Source organism: Xyrauchen texanus, chromosome 4, assembly GCF_025860055.1.
Source record: "Xyrauchen texanus isolate HMW12.3.18 chromosome 4, RBS_HiC_50CHRs, whole genome shotgun sequence".
NCBI lineage: Eukaryota > Metazoa > Chordata > Actinopteri > Cypriniformes > Catostomidae > Xyrauchen > Xyrauchen texanus.
Window position 1 is genome coordinate 23,078,158 of NC_068279.1, and position 15,396 is coordinate 23,093,553.

The 15,396-nt window shown below is 37.8% G+C and overlaps 2 protein-coding genes and 8 non-coding genes across 21 annotated transcripts; 1 reads left to right on the forward strand and 9 right to left on the reverse strand.

Annotated features, from left to right (window-relative positions):
* LOC127636572 (surfeit locus protein 1-like) lies at positions 1-11,938 on the forward strand. 9 transcript variants are annotated; one of them, XM_052117262.1, is made up of 9 exons: positions 1-75; positions 462-543; positions 8,146-8,273; positions 8,364-8,446; positions 8,558-8,749; positions 10,804-10,876; positions 11,035-11,197; positions 11,326-11,407; positions 11,642-11,938. In XM_052117262.1, the coding sequence occupies exons 1-9, from the start codon at positions 64-66 to the stop codon at positions 11,706-11,708; spliced, it is 882 nt and encodes a 293-aa protein (XP_051973222.1). In that variant the 5' UTR covers positions 1-63; the 3' UTR covers positions 11,709-11,938. The 9 variants fall into 9 exon arrangements, with proteins under 9 accessions (XP_051973222.1, XP_051973206.1, XP_051973188.1 ...); XM_052117246.1 differs by lacking the exons at positions 8,146-8,273; positions 8,364-8,446; positions 8,558-8,749; ... (2 more) ...; positions 11,326-11,407; positions 11,642-11,938 and adding exons at positions 747-874; positions 963-1,045; positions 1,157-1,348; ... (2 more) ...; positions 3,170-3,251; positions 3,486-3,683; XM_052117228.1 differs by lacking the exons at positions 8,146-8,273; positions 8,364-8,446 and adding exons at positions 747-874; positions 963-1,045 and having other exon boundaries at positions 10-237.
* LOC127636621 (60S ribosomal protein L7a-like) lies at positions 4,018-14,916 on the reverse strand. Of its 4 annotated transcripts, none has more exons than XM_052117289.1 (7): positions 14,768-14,916; positions 14,002-14,151; positions 13,591-13,730; positions 4,974-5,053; positions 4,587-4,717; positions 4,311-4,380; positions 4,018-4,170 (listed from the first exon to the last, which is right to left on the reverse strand). In XM_052117289.1, exons 2-7 carry the CDS (start codon positions 14,106-14,108, stop codon positions 4,066-4,068), a joined length of 633 nt encoding a protein of 210 aa, XP_051973249.1. In that variant the 5' UTR covers positions 14,109-14,151; positions 14,768-14,916; the 3' UTR covers positions 4,018-4,065. The 4 variants fall into 4 exon arrangements, with proteins under 4 accessions (XP_051973249.1, XP_051973257.1, XP_051973241.1 ...); XM_052117297.1 differs by lacking the exon at positions 4,974-5,053 and adding an exon at positions 13,250-13,329; XM_052117281.1 differs by lacking the exons at positions 4,311-4,380; positions 4,587-4,717; positions 4,974-5,053 and adding exons at positions 12,582-12,651; positions 12,863-12,993; positions 13,250-13,329.
* LOC127643331 (small nucleolar RNA SNORD36) lies at positions 4,466-4,537 on the reverse strand. The gene has a single exon (XR_007970483.1). It is a non-coding gene; the product is annotated as a small nucleolar RNA SNORD36 (small nucleolar RNA).
* Positions 4,815-4,889, reverse strand: LOC127643346 (small nucleolar RNA SNORD36). Its single transcript, XR_007970497.1, has one exon. It is a non-coding gene; the product is annotated as a small nucleolar RNA SNORD36 (small nucleolar RNA).
* Positions 5,576-5,646, reverse strand: LOC127643332 (small nucleolar RNA SNORD24). Its single transcript, XR_007970484.1, has one exon. It is a non-coding gene; the product is annotated as a small nucleolar RNA SNORD24 (small nucleolar RNA).
* LOC127643335 (small nucleolar RNA SNORD24) lies at positions 5,976-6,046 on the reverse strand. The gene has a single exon (XR_007970487.1). It is a non-coding gene; the product is annotated as a small nucleolar RNA SNORD24 (small nucleolar RNA).
* LOC127643347 (small nucleolar RNA SNORD36) lies at positions 12,742-12,813 on the reverse strand. The gene has a single exon (XR_007970498.1). It is a non-coding gene; the product is annotated as a small nucleolar RNA SNORD36 (small nucleolar RNA).
* Positions 13,091-13,165, reverse strand: LOC127643345 (small nucleolar RNA SNORD36). Its single transcript, XR_007970496.1, has one exon. It is a non-coding gene; the product is annotated as a small nucleolar RNA SNORD36 (small nucleolar RNA).
* On the reverse strand, positions 13,851-13,921 carry LOC127643333 (small nucleolar RNA SNORD24). The gene has a single exon (XR_007970485.1). It is a non-coding gene; the product is annotated as a small nucleolar RNA SNORD24 (small nucleolar RNA).
* On the reverse strand, positions 14,251-14,321 carry LOC127643334 (small nucleolar RNA SNORD24). The gene has a single exon (XR_007970486.1). It is a non-coding gene; the product is annotated as a small nucleolar RNA SNORD24 (small nucleolar RNA).
* Positions 14,917-15,396: the final 480 nt, after the last annotated feature.

Below are 15,396 nucleotides of genomic sequence, written 5' to 3' on the forward strand. Positions count from 1 at the left end.
GGAAATGGTTACAGTTAAAACATTCTCTTGACATCAGAACATGATGTCTATGCATCAGAAGGCATGTTATATACAGTAGGTGACGGTAATACTCCTAAAGAGTAAACGGCCATTAATAATAAGAAGAAGAGAAGGCATGTTATGTATTTGACCTAAGAGCAAACTATAGTCATCATGAGCAATTTCAGATTATTGTTGATGTTCTCTAATAACACGTTCAGGGCTGTTCGAGGCAGCGTAAGTTCATTTTCAAATGTTGTTCCTAATAAAGCAGTTTGCCTTTGGATCTACAACCAGAATTAAACGTAATTTTGTTTTAAATATGGTTTGCAAGTTGATGTCATGAAGTTGATTTTCTGCTCGTCCGCTTGGAAAGTGTATGCATTATAATTTATAGATCATTAAAATATGTGTGCCATATTCTTGGCAGCTCAACTGTTGATGATTTGTTCTCTTCTCAGACTGTCATCATCTCACCCAAGAGGACATTGTTCGTAACACGACATGGTTTATTCAGACGTGAAGATGCTCAAGTGCTTCAGTGTAATTGTGTTTTATTGTGTCTATATTCTTTATCATTTACTATATCTAATTGAATATTTTGGTGTAGAAAAACAAAACAAGAAATGTTAAAAGATCCACTTGCAACACATAGACCAGACACAACAGTCAGTCCATTACAATTGCATTGAAAGTTTGCACAGACTGATGTATTTTTATAAAATAATCAGATGTTGTTTTCTTAGGTAAACTAGGCAGATTCAGTCGTCAGTCAAGTTCCACTGTCGCTGGAACAGAGAAGAGTGAAGACTCATTTCTGAAGTGGTTTCTCTTGTTGATACCTGCCACCACCTTTTGTCTCGGGACGTGGCAGGTACAGTGTTTTGTGTGTGTGTCTGATGAAAGCCAGAACTAAAACAGGAGTTGCCTTTTTATGAAAAGTCTGCCATTTGATTTTGTAGTTGAAACGCAGGAAGTGGAAGTTGGAGCTTATCCGTGAACTCCAGAGCCTGACAAATTCAGAGCCTATCCCTTTGCCTGTAGAGTGAGTCTTTAAACTCTGTACTTTCTCCACATTGATGTATTGTCATACTCAATAGTGTTGCTGATGTACTCATATTACTAACAATATGGTGATATAATCTGTGTGAGACAGTCCAATGGAAATTAAGGAGCTGGAGTATAGGCGAGTAAAGGTGCGTGGATGTTTTGATCACTCCAAAGAGCTGTACGTCCTGCCCCGCTCCCCTGTGGATCCTGACAGAGAGGCTCGGGAGGCAGGCAGGATTTCTTCCAGCGGGGAGAGTGGTGCTAATGTTATTACACCTTTCTATTGCACCGATCTGGGGTACAAACACATTCAACTCAATTTGCTTAAAGGGATAGTTCACACAAAATTGAACATTCTCTCATCATTTACTTTCTTACATCTGCTGAACTCAAATTTAGATTTTTAGAAGAATTTCTCAGCTCGTTTAGTCCATACAATGCTAGTGAATTCATGCCAAAATTGTGCCAAAAGCTCCAAAAATCACAGAAGTCCGCATTTAAGTAATCCATACGACTCCAGTGTTTAAATCAATGGAAGTGTGCTGAGGTCAGTGGTTGAGAACCACTGTTCTAACGTGCTGATCAAGCCTTCGCAGGGCACTTTGAAGGGAGCAAAATCCATGAAATAAGGTAGTTCCGAACAGATTTTCCGATAAGAAGAATCGCTTAAAAAGTGAGTTCTGCCTGTCAGTTATAACCTTTCACCTCTCTGAAGCTCTCACAGTGGAGGGTAATTGTCTTCAAAGGAAATAATTCATAAGGGTGATCATTTCTGAACAGGACGTGCCAACACTGGAGCTAGATGCGAGGACAAGTGGCTGGAGTTTTTATAGATATTTTTGTACAGTGTATGTGTATAGTAAATCTTAACATGGATATATTATCGTTTATTTCTTTGTATTTCATTCATCTGTGTTGCACAGCAGCTCTTGCCTCATTGTAAACAAAGACCACGATTTATTGTGTGCATTTGTGGGAAGGTTATGTAGTAATGTTGACACAGATCATCGTTCGGTTTTCAAATAATTAGAAAAGCTGGCCAATATTGAGATTACTTCTCAAGTTTCCCTGAAGCGTGCTCTAGCGTAATGGAAACTGGTGTGTGAGGCTACAAACCAAAACCAATTGGCTAGTTTTTTGTCTTTTGACATGTCCAACCCCCACTTCCTGTTTCAGTTGTAAAAACAGTAACTACAACCATGCTTGTCAAGGCACTTCAGGGCGACTTTAACAGTACAAATCGTCTTGTGTTTTTAATGATTCACATTCTTCATGCATATGCCTCTACTTGGCAGGGAGAAGATTCTTTTAGCAAAAAAATAAAACTTAATGAGTTGTATGGATTACTTTTATGATGCTTTTTGGAGCATAACAATTTTGGCACCCATACACTTGCGTGTTTTGGACCTAGAGCTGAAATATTCTTCTATGAATCATAATTTGTATTCTGCAGAAGATAGTCATACACACTTGGGATGGCATAAGTTGAGTAAAAATTTGAGAATTTTAATTTTTGCTGAACTATCCCTTTAATACATTTGCTATGCTTGGGTCTACAGAACTCTGCATCAAAACATTTCTTTGTTTTATGTCCAAGGATCACCATCTTGGTGAACAGAGGTTATGTCCCCAAAAATAAAATTAGACCAGAAACCAGGATGAAGGGACAGGTAATACTGTCTTTCTACACTCTCCTCAAATTAATTTGTGAATTATTAATAACTCTCTCAGACAGCCTTTGATTTATCAGGTACAAATTTTGATAAACATGTGCCTTGGATTGCATTTTTCCTCAGTGGTTGGTCCGATTGTTTTATTTTAATAAAAGGTGACTAAGGAAGTGGACCTAGTTGGTGTGGTGCGTTTAACAGAGCAACGGAAACCATTTGTCCCTCAAAATTACGTGGAGGCTAACAAGTGGTACTTTCGTGACCTGGAGGCCATGGCGAAGGTCACTGGTGCTGAGGAGATCTTCATTGATGCAGTGTTTGGTAAGAGCTGCTCTTAACATACTTTCAAGTTAAGTTTTAGCACTAACAAATACATAGATTTGCACAGTGATTGTCATAGTTCTGCTAATGGGAGTTACATTTTAATTGTTTTTATTCTTTGGACTTAGACAGCACAATACCTGGTGGACCAATAGGAGGGCAGACTAGAGTGACTTTGAGGAATGAACACATGCAATATGTCATCACATGGTGTGTTAAGTATTTAATGTATTATCATTTATACATTTTTTCATGCTTTAAAACAGAAATTTGATTAAGTTACAGTAGTTTTTTCCTTCAATCCTTATGGTGATACAATTACACCCTTGAAACATGTAAAAATGTTAACTCATTTTTGATCATTTAGGAACTATTCCATTTAGTTGTAAAGATGAGCAGTTCTTAGTTGCCATTGCTAACATTAAAATGGTGCTGTCTTTATAGGTATGGACTGTGTGCTGCTACCTCCTACATGTGGTATGCAAAGTTCATCAAACGCATTGCATTGTAAAAACTGCAGTACTATGCCCTGATGTATGCTGAATAGAAAATCAAAGCTATTATGCTGAATTCAGCACTTTTTGTTATGGACTTTGATTTGTTAATAAAGCCTTTGAGAACACAAGCAATTGTCATAATGATTGGAAAATGTATAGTACTTAAACATATGGATGCAATGACACCTTCAGGACATCTTAAGCTTTGTATTAAGGACAAATTTAAATACAAATATAAAGGTTTAGATTATGGTAATTGTGCATCTGAAATGAGTTATGGCCACCTTCCAAGTCTACATGTTGGTTAAAATGATATCTCGGTGCAGATCCACTGAAATTCAACATTTTCTTTAAGCTGAAAATAGTCAATTTGTCATTACAAAGGGTATAATGTTGACACTTGAATTTATAAATATATGAGTATCCAAAAATACTTTTTTATATAAACATTTTAAAAAAAGCAGTCAAACTCAAAGCACTTTTGTGGACATTTGCATTTATTATTAAACAATACAGATTGCAGGAACTTAACCCAGTTTAGTGGCCAGCTCCTTGGCCTTCGCCTTCTCAAGTTTAGCAATGCGAGCGGTTGACTTAGGACCCAGTACGTTACCTCCCCAGTGACGACGGATCTGAGAAAAGAATGAAAGAGAAATAATTAATATTAGACATATCAATTAAAGACTTGTACACAGCCTTTGACATGGACTTGTTCAACAGATGCCATCGATTGTGTATCAGTGTTGATAACTACTGCAGCCAATAAACTGACCTCCTCATATCTGTCATTGTAGTTGGTCTTGATGGCCTCCACCAGTTTGGCAAGAGATGCTTTGTCTTCACTACAGATGGGAGGGGAAAAAAAACCTGTTAGCCACAAAACCCTAATAGGCATAACATTTTAATCAGTGCATCACTGCAAATCATTTTGCTCAGGGTTAAAAAGCTAATTTGAAACCACACGGTTGTTCAGTTGAAGAAATTCAGACATCATAGCCATAAGAAGTGCAGCACAGAAAAACACAACTTAAGCATGCATTTTACTCACGGGTTGGTCTGTGTGAGGGCAACAGAAGTGCAGGTCTTTCTGTGCACCAGTCTGCCCAGTCTAGCCTTGCCTTTCACGATGCAGTATGGGACACCCATCTTACGGCACAGAGCAGGCAAGAACACCACCAGCTACACAAAACAGACATTTAAACAAGTAGGTCATCAATTACACAAAATCAAGCATCTAGTATAAATTCTCTAAGAGCAGCAAGTATTTTAAGTGGTTGTTGCTCAGTGTTAAAAAGCTCATTTTTAATCTTCAGCATGAATTCAGGTGAAGACATTCAAAGTATCATTGCAGACAACCACAACATGATATCTGACAGCAGATTGGCTATGCCTCTGCAACATTCCTGTAGAACATCAAAGGGTTAAAGAAGCTCACCTCAATAGGATCCACATCATGGGCAATAATAACCAGCTGAGCCTTTTTGCTTTCCACTAGTGTGGTCACGGTGTTCACACCTGAGAAAGAAGACGAGTGTTGACATACCAATCTGTCTACACATGCTTTTTGCATTCCAAAGAATACTAACAATATGGTACATGCCACGTACACAAATGTTATGGATAAGGACAATAACACCAAAATGTGATGCTGTATGCTAGCTGACTAAATAAATACAAATCAAACCAATGCCATTTTGAAAAATGTCTCCCAAGTAATTTTTCGTAACTTAAGTTTACATCTTTACTAGGCAAATGCTAGCATCCGAAAAGACTCACCTGCACGGAGGACTGGTGGCCTCTTGGTGGGCACGTCTCCCTTTCCAGCAGCCTTCTGTTCAGCACGAGCCAGCAGTCTTCGTTTTTTCTCCTGCTTGGTCTCTGGCCTGTATTTGTGGGCCAACTTGAACAGCTGTGTAGCTGCAGAAAGACGAGGTAGAAACTTCTAAAGTCAACATAGTTTAGAAAATGAAAGTCTTGACTAATGTTGAAGTAGAATTTAAAATGAGAAAGAATAACATATTTAGACGAAGCGACAAGTGCATCAGTGATCTTGGTGGAGGTGTCTGCATCAATTATTAAGATAGCAAATATTCTTCACATCATCTGCACATCTGAAAGGGAACAGCTGCTGTAGCAACAGCCTATTTTACTCCACAAAGTCAAAACATTCCAACTCCAGCCAACTCACCAGTCTGGCGGTCCAGAGCCTGTGTGAACTGGTTGATTGCAGGGGGAACCTTCAGACGTTTGTATAGGATGGCCCGCTGACGCTGCAGCCGAATGTAACGTGGCCATTTCACAAATCGGGTAAGATCCCGCTTCGGCTGGATGTCTTGACCTGGAGAGGTGATGACTGAAGTACATTAGTTTCATTCATACTAAAACTAAACCAAGGTAAACAACAACTTGCCAATTGGTTTTTCAGAAGTAACATTAGTGTATCAGTGATCTTGGTGGAAATTGTCAGCATTGCTGTTAAGATAGCAAATATTTATAACATCATCTGCACTTATTCAAACATTAAATGTGCACCCAGTAACTTTTGTCTGTGTCATCTTGGATTTACACTGCCACATAGTGGCTTGGAAGCAACTTCATTTAAAATCAATAGATTTCAGTTTCAGATGTCATTGTGGAAATGTTTTATTCACATTCAGCCATGATTACGTTAATCAGTGATTGAAAATGTCAAATAACAGGACGGTTACTGAGATTAAGCAAGTATTCAGCTGGTCATGTGATCTCCATGCGCAGACCCTCTCCATGTAGAAAAAAAAAAAGCTTTTATAAGGTTACAGATATGACTGGAGTGTTAATTTTAATGTGAGTGCTCATGATTTCTTATATTGAAAAAAATCACAATTCATGTCTTTTGAATTAAACTTTTTAATGAGGAAAAAAATTACTGGAGAGCACCTTTAAGCGGTCCTTAAAAGTCCAGCTGCTACTCACCAATGCCAGAGTTCTTAGGTCTCTTCTCAAACAGAGGGTTCACGACTTTTTTGGCCTCATGTTTCTTGGCCACCGAAGGGGCAGGTGCCACCTTCTTCCCCTTAGCCTTTTTCCCTTAGGCTATGGAGAAATGAAAAGGACATTACTCAAGAGTTTATTATCTACGTTAAGCAACAAGGTCACAGACAGTGGTTATTCAGTGGCTCTTGCACAGGATTAGTAAGACTTGTTAAACACAAAAGTTTCAGATTAAGAAGTTCAAGCAATCATCAAATCAATTATAATTACTTCTTATGCCCTATAATTTGACCAGCTCAACTTCCATCCTGTGGCACTGTAAGTCTTGCCAGCACTCCTAATGGCGACAGTGCGTTCCCACATATCTGGAAGGCTGGCTGCCAAAAAAGAAAAGCTCTGTTACTTTCAAAATCCCCTTCCTACAAGTTATATTTATTGCAATGTGGATTAAATGTAAAGTTTTGCTCTTACTAATCTTTACATGTTTTGTTCCATCATATGGGACAAACGGTTGAACCTCGACTGGTAAAACAGTCTCATATATATATATATATATATATATATATATATATATATATATATATATATATATATATATATATATATAAACGTCATGGAGCCTGTCTCGTTTCATTTTTTAAAATCTATTTTCAATGACTTTTATTTATATGAACTTACATTTATACAATTGTTAACCTTTTTTGCATTCCCAATAAATTATTATTATTATTATTATTTAAATGAAACAAGACATCCTCGATTACGTATGCGGCCGACAAATGCGACCTCCTGAGGACGCATCCTTCCAAACGAGACACAGCCAATGTTGTTGTCAAATCTCCCATAGACATATAAATACATGATGTGTATACACTTGCGCATGTGCAAGAAAGTTCACTGTACCCGGAAATGGTTACAGTGCCCAGTTAAAACATTCTCTTGACATCAGAAGGCATGTTATATACAGTAGGTGGCGGTAATACTCCTAAAGAGTGAACGGCCATTAATAAGAAGAAGAAGAGAAGACATGTTATGTATTTGACCTAACAGCAAACTATAGTCATCATGAGCAATTTCAGATTATTGTTGATGTTCTCTAATAACACGTTCAGGGCTGTTCGAGGCAGCGTAAGTTCATTTTCAAATGTTGTTCCTAATAAAGCAGTTTGCCTTTGGATCTACAACCAGAATTAAACGTAATTTTGTTTTAAATATGGTTTGCAAGTTGATGTCATGAAGTTGATTTTCTGCTCGTCCGCTTGGAAAGTGTATGCATTATAATTTATAGATCATTAAAATATGTGTGCCATATTCTTGGCAGCTCAACTGTTGATGATTTGTTCTCTTCTCAGACTGTCATCATCTCACCCAAGAGGACATTGTTCGTAACACGACATGGTTTATTCAGACGTGAAGATGCTCAAGTGCTTCAGTGTAATTGTGTTTTATTGTGTCTATATTCTTTATCATTGACTGTATCTAATTGAATATTTTGGTGTAGAAAAACAAAACAAGAAATGTTAAAAGATCCACTTGCAACACATAGACCAGACACAACAGTCAGTCCATTACAATTGCATTGAAAGTTTGCACAGACTGATGTATTTTTATAAAATAATCAGATGTTGTTTTCTTAGGTAAACTAGGCAGATTCAGTCGTCAGTCAAGTTCCACTGTCGCTGGAACAGAGAAGAGTGAAGACTCATTTCTGAAGTGGTTTCTCTTGTTGATACCTGCCACCACCTTTTGTCTCGGGACGTGGCAGGTACAGTGTTTTGTGTGTGTGTGTCTGATGAAAGCCAGAACTAAAACAGGAGTTGCCTTTTTATGAAAAGTCTGCCATTTGATTTTGTAGTTGAAACGCAGGAAGTGGAAGTTGGAGCTTATCCGTGAACTCCAGAGCCTGACAAATTCAGAGCCTATCCCTTTGCCTGTAGAGTGAGTCTTTAAACTCTGTACCTTCTCCACATTGATGTATTGTCATACTCAATAGTGTTGCTGATGTACTCATATTACTAACAATATGGTGATATAATCTGTGTGAGACAGTCCAATGGAAATGAAAGAGCTGGAGTATAGGCGAGTGAAGGTGCGTGGATGTTTTGATCACTCCAAAGAGCTGTACGTCCTGCCCCGCTCCCCTGTGGATCCTGACAGAGAGGCTCGAGAGGCAGGCAGGATTTCTTCCAGCGGGGAGAGTGGTGCTAATGTTATTACACCTTTCTACTGCACCGATCTGGGGTACAAACACACTCAACTCAATTTGCTTAAAGGGATAGTTCACACAAAATTGAACATTCTCTCATCATTTACTTTCTTACATCTGCTGAACTCAAATTTAGATTTTTAGAAGAATTTCTCAGCTCGTTTAGTCCATACAATGCTAGTGAATTCATGCCAAAATTGTGCCAAAAGCTCCAAAAATCACAGAAGTCAGCATTTAAGTAATCCATACGACTCCAGTGTTTAAATCAATGTCTTCAGAAGTGATTTGATAGGTGTGGAAGTGATGTCTGATAGGAGAAACATCAATATTTAAGTCCTTTTTTACTATAAATTATCCTCCCTGCTCAGTTTATTCCCACTTTATAGATCTGGTGAAATGAAAATTACATTTTTGCTTCTTTTCATCAATATCTTTTACATTTGATGTTATCTATTTGCTAGTGTACTTCTAAACATTGACAGCATTAGTTTTCATAAGATACAAGCATTTAAAAGCTGCAGTCTCTCTCTTCCACCAATACCGATCAAACATTTTTATGACTCATTCTACACTTCAGACTTTCATCAAACTTTCTGTACTATCAAATGCTTTTTTGAATGAAAACGCACACTCCCCTTTCAACATCTGGCTGTTCTAACTCAGTAGTTTTCAACCTTTTTGACTCCAAAGGCCCCCCATTGTCTGAGAAATATTCAAAAGGCCCCCAATGTATGCTATTAGATATTCATATTACAAGATATTTCCTCAGATACTGTAATGATGACAAAGCTTGTTTTTCAACGTTTTCAATGTAAGAAACTACTAGCGTAATTAGATAAAAACAATTCATCATGATACATTTTGTGATTCCAGAAATGTCTAGAACTGTATGTTCTTTATAAGCTGTTAAAGGTAGTTATGATTTTTTTTTGCATTTTCAGTAAGTTGAATTATAATAATTATAAAAAATTATAATTATCTACTTCATTTTAAATAATTTTAAGAGATCTTGAGGCCCCCATGGAAGTGTGCTGAGGTCAGTGGTTGAGAACCACTGTTCTAACGTGCTGATCAAGCCTTCGCAGGGCACTTTGAAGGGAGCAAAATCCATGAAATAAGGTAGTTCCGAACAGATTTTCCGATAAGAAGAATCGCTTAAAAAGTGAGTTCTGCCTGTCAGTTATCACCTTTCACCTCTCTGAAGCTCTCACAGTGGAGGGTAATTGTCTTCAAAGGAAATAATTCATAAGGGTGATCATTTCTGAACAGGACGTGCCAACACTGGAGCTAGATGCGAGGACAAGTGGCTGGAGTTTTTATAGATATTTTTGTACAGTGTATGTGTATAGTAATTCTTAACATGGATATATTATTGTTTATTTCTTTGTATTTCATTCATCTGTGTTGCACAGCAGCTCTTGCCTCATTGTAAACAAAGACCACGATTTATTGTGTGCATTTGTGGGAAGGTTATGTAGTAATGTTGACACGGTTAGATCATCGTTCGGTTTTCAAATTAGAAAAGCTGGCCAATATTGAGATTACTTCTCAAGTTTCCCTGAAGCGTGCTCTAGCGTAATGGAAACTGGTGTGTGAGGCTACAAACCAAAACCAATTGGCTAGTTTTTTGTCTTTTGACATGTCCAACCCCCACTTCCTGTTTCAGTTGTAAAAACAGTAACTACAACCATGCTTGTCAAGGCACTTCAGGGCAACTTTAACATTACAAATCGTCTTGTGTTTTTAATGATTCACATTCTTCATGCATATGCCTCTACTTGGCAGGGAGAAGATTCTTTTAGCAAAAAAATAAAACTTAATGAGTTGTATGGATTACTTTTATGATGCTTTTTGGACCATAACAATTTTGGCACCCATACACTTGCGTGTTTTGGACCTAGAGCTGAAATATTCTTCTATGAATCATAATTTGTATTCTGCAGAAGATAGTCATACACACTTGGGATGGCATAAGGTGAGTAAAAATTTGAGAATTTTCATTTTTGCTGAACTATCCCTTTAATACACTTGCTATGCTTGGGTCTACAGAAATCTGCATCAAAACATTTCTTTCTGTTTTATGTCGAAGGATCACCATCTTGGTGAACAGAGGTTATGTCCCCAAAAATAAAATTAGACCAGAAACCAGGATGAAGGGACAGGTAATACTGTCTTTCTACACTCTCCTCAAATTAATTTGTGAATTATTAATAACTCTCTCAGACAGCCTTTGATTTATCAGGTAAAAATTATGACAAACATGTGCCTTGGATTGCATTTTTCCTCAGTGGTTGGTCCAATTGTTTTATTTTAATAAAAGGTGACTAAGGAAGTGGACCTAGTTGGTGTGGTGCGTTTAACAGAGCAACGGAAACCATTTGTCCCTCAAAATTACGTGGAGGCTAACAAGTGGTACTTTCGTGACCTGGAGGCCATGGCGAAGGTCACTGGTGCTGAGGAGATCTTCATTGATGCAGTGTTTGGTAAGAGCTGCTCTTAACATACTTTCAAGTTAAGTTTTAGCACTAACAAATACATAGATTTGCACAGTGATTGTCATAGTTCTGCTAATGGGAGTTACATTTTAATTGTTTTTATTCTTTGGACTTAGACAGCACAATACCTGGTGGACCAATAGGAGGGCAGACTAGAGTGACTTTGAGGAATGAACACATGCAATATGTCATCACATGGTGTGTTAAGTATTTAATGTATTATCATTTATACATTTTTTCATGCTTTAAAACAGAAATTTGATTAAGTTACAGTAGTTTTTTCCTTCAATCCTTATGGTGATACAATTACACCCTTGAAACATGTAAAAATGTTAACTCATTTTTGATCATTTAGGAACTATTCCATTTAGTTGTAAAGATGAGCAGTTCTTAGTTGCCATTGCTAACATTAAAATGGTGCTGTCTTTATAGGTATGGACTGTGTGCTGCTACCTCCTACATGTGGTATGCTAAGTTCATCAAACGTATTGTATTGTAAAAACTGCAGTACTATGCCCTGATGTATGCTGTATAGAAAAGCAAAGCTATTATGGACTTTGATTTGTTAATAAAGCCTTTGAGAACACAAGCAATTGTCATAATTAATGCTTGGAAAATGTATAGTACTTAAACATATTATATGGATGCAATGACACCTTCAGGACATCTTATGCTTTGTATTAAGGACAAATTTAAATACAAATATAAATTTGAAATGCCTGAATGTTAGCAGTGTGGTTTCATGTTTTCCTAGAAGACCTAAAATGTTTCTAAAACAAAATATTACATAATCTGCATGTAATCATCTAAGTTGCATTATTCTACTAGGAAAAGGAAAGGTTTAGATTATGGAAATTATGCATCTGAAATGAGTTATGGCCACCTTCCAAGTCTACATGTTGGTTAAAATGATATCTCGGTGCAGATCCACTGAAATTCAACATTTTCTTTAAGCTGAAAATAGTCAATTTGTCATTACAAAGGGTATAATGTTGACACTTGGATTTAAAAATATACGAGTACCCAAAAATACTTTTTTTATATAAACATTTTTAAAAAAGCAGTCAAACTCAAAGCACTTGTGTGGACATTTGCATTTATTATTAAACAATACAGATTGCAGGAACTTAACCCAGTTTAGTGGCCAGCTCCTTGGCCTTCGCCTTCTCAAGTTTAGCAATGCGAGCGGTTGACTTAGGACCCAGTACGTTACCTCCCCAGTGACGACGGATCTGAGAAAAGAATGAAAGAGAAATAATTAATATTAGACTTATCAATTAAAGACTTGTACACAGCCTTTGACATGGACTTGTTCAACAGATGCCATCGATTGTGTATCAGTGTTGATAACTACTGCAGCCAATAAACTGACCTCCTCATATCTGTCATTGTAGTTGGTCTTGATGGCCTCCACCAGTTTGGCAAGAGATGCTTTGTCTTCGCTACAGATGGGAGGGGGAAAAAAAAAAAACCTGTTAGCCACAAAACCCCAATAGGCATAACATTTTAATCAGTGCATCACTGCAAATCATTTTGCTCAGGGTTAAAAAGCTCATTTGAAACCACACGGTTGTTCAGTTGAAGAAATTCAGACATCATAGCCATAAGAAGTGCAGCACAGAAAAACACAACTTAAGCATGCATTTTACTCACGGGTTGGTCTGTGTAAGGGCAACAGAAGTGCAGGTCTTTCTGTGCACCAGTCTGCCCAGTCTGGCCTTGCCTTTCACGATGCAGTATGGGACACCCATCTTACGGCACAGAGCAGGCAAGAACACCACCAGCTACACAAAACAGACATTTAAACAAGTAGGTCATCAATTACACAAAATCAAGCATCTAGTATAAATTCTCTAAGAGCAGCAAGTATTTTAAGTGGTTGTTGCTCAGTGTTAAAAAGCTCATTTTTAATCTTCAGCATGAATTCAGGTGAAGACATTCAAAGCATCATTGCAGACAACCACAACATGATATCTGACAGCAGATTGGCTATGCCTCTGCAACATCCCTGTAGAACATCAAAGGGTTAAAGAAGCTCACCTCAATAGGATCCACATCATGGGCAATAATAACCAGCTGAGCCTTTTTGCTTTCCACTAGTGTGGTCACGGTGTTCACACCTGAGAGAGAAGACGAGTGTTGACTTACCAATCTGTCTACACATGCTTTTTGCATTCCAAAGAATACTAACAATATGGTACATGCCATGTACACAAATGTTATGGATAAGGACAATAACACCAAAATGTGATGCTGTATGCTAGCTGACTAAATAAATACAAATCAAACCAATGCCATTTTGAAAAATGTCTCCCAAGTAATTTTTCGTAACTTAAGTTTACATCTTTACTAGGCAAATGCTAGCATCCGAAAAGACTCACCTGCACGGAGGACTGGTGGCCTCTTGGTGGGCACGTCTCCCTTTCCAGCAGCCTTCTGTTCAGCACGAGCCAGCAGTCTTCGTTTTTCTCCTGCTTGGTCTCTGGCCTGTATTTGTGGGCCAACTTGAACAGCTGTGTAGCTGCAGAAAGACGAGGTAGAAACTTCTAAAGTCAACATAGTTTAGAAAATGAAAGTCTTGACTAATGTTGAAGTAGAATTTAAAATGAGAAAGAATAACATATTTAGACGAAGCGACAAGTGCATCAGTGATCTTGGTGGAGGTGTCTGCATCAATTATTAAGATAGCAAATATTCTTCACATCATCTGCACATCTGAAAGGGAACAGCTGCTGTAGCAACAGCCTATTTTACTCCACAAAGTCAAAACATTCCAACTCCAGCCAACTCACCAGTCTGGCGGTCCAGAGCCTGTGTGAACTGGTTGATTGCAGGGGGAACCTTCAGACGTTTGTATAGGATGGCCCGCTGACGCTGCAGCCGAATGTAACGTGGCCATTTCACAAATCGGGTAAGATCCCGCTTCGGCTGGATGTCTTGACCTGGAGAGGTGATGATTGAAGTACATTAGTTTCATTCATACTAAAACTAAACCAAGGTAAACAACAACTTGCCAATTGGTTTTTCAGAAGTAACATTAGTGTATCAGCGATCTTGGTGGAAATTGTCAGCATTGCTGTTAAGATAGCAAATATTTATAACATCATCTGCACTTATTCAAACATTAAATGTGCACCCAGTAACTTTTGTCTGTGTCATCTTGGATTTACACTGCCACATAGTGGCTTGGAAGCAACTTCATTTAAAAGCAATAGATTTCAGTTTCAGATGTCATTGTGGAAATGTTTTAATCACAGTCAGCCATCATTACTTTAATCAGTGATTGAAAGTGTCAAATAACATGACGGTTACTGAGATTAAGCAAGTATTCAGCTGGTCATGTGATCTCCATGTGCAGACCCTCTCCATGCAGAAAAAAAAAAACACTTTTATAAGGTTACAGATATGACTGGAGTGTTAATTTTAATGTGAGTGCTCATGATTTCTTATATTGAAAAAAATCACAATTCATGTCTTTTGAATTAAACTTTTTTTAATGAGTAAAAAATTACTGGAGTGCACCTTTAAGCGGTCCTTGAAAGTCCAGCTGCTACTCACCAATGCCAAAGTTCTTAGGTCTCTTCTCAAACAGAGGGTTCACGACTTTTTTGGCCTCATGTTTCTTGGCCACCGAAGGGGCAGGTGCCACCTTCTTCCCCTTAGCCTTTTTTCCCTTAGGCTATGGAGAAATGAAAAGGACATTACTCAAGAGTTTATTATCTACGTTAAGCAACAAGTTCACAGACACTTTATTCAGTGGCTCTTGCACAGGATTAGTAAGACTTGTTAAACACAAAATTTCAGATTAAGAAGTTCAAGCAATCGCCGCAAAAGCCTCGAGTGACACAAACTTCCAAGTTGTGTTTCTGACATGCCTCGTAGCTGCTTAAATCAATTTAGCATCATACACGCTCACGTACTGACCCAACGTTACTACATTTCCACTAAACTGATTAATATTTACACATTAAAAGGCGGTCATGTGTTGAGAATGTAACCGATATTGTATGATCGACAAATGCCAGCAGGCCTAACTTATTCATTTTGGCCTAACTAGTCAGCTAACGAGTAAGCATTCGCGTTTGGAAGCCATGGTAGAGCTACTATAAATTAGCTTACAATTGTAGAAATCAATTTAAATATAACGTTTATAGCACGGACAATAATCACTATGCGCGGTTTAAGGT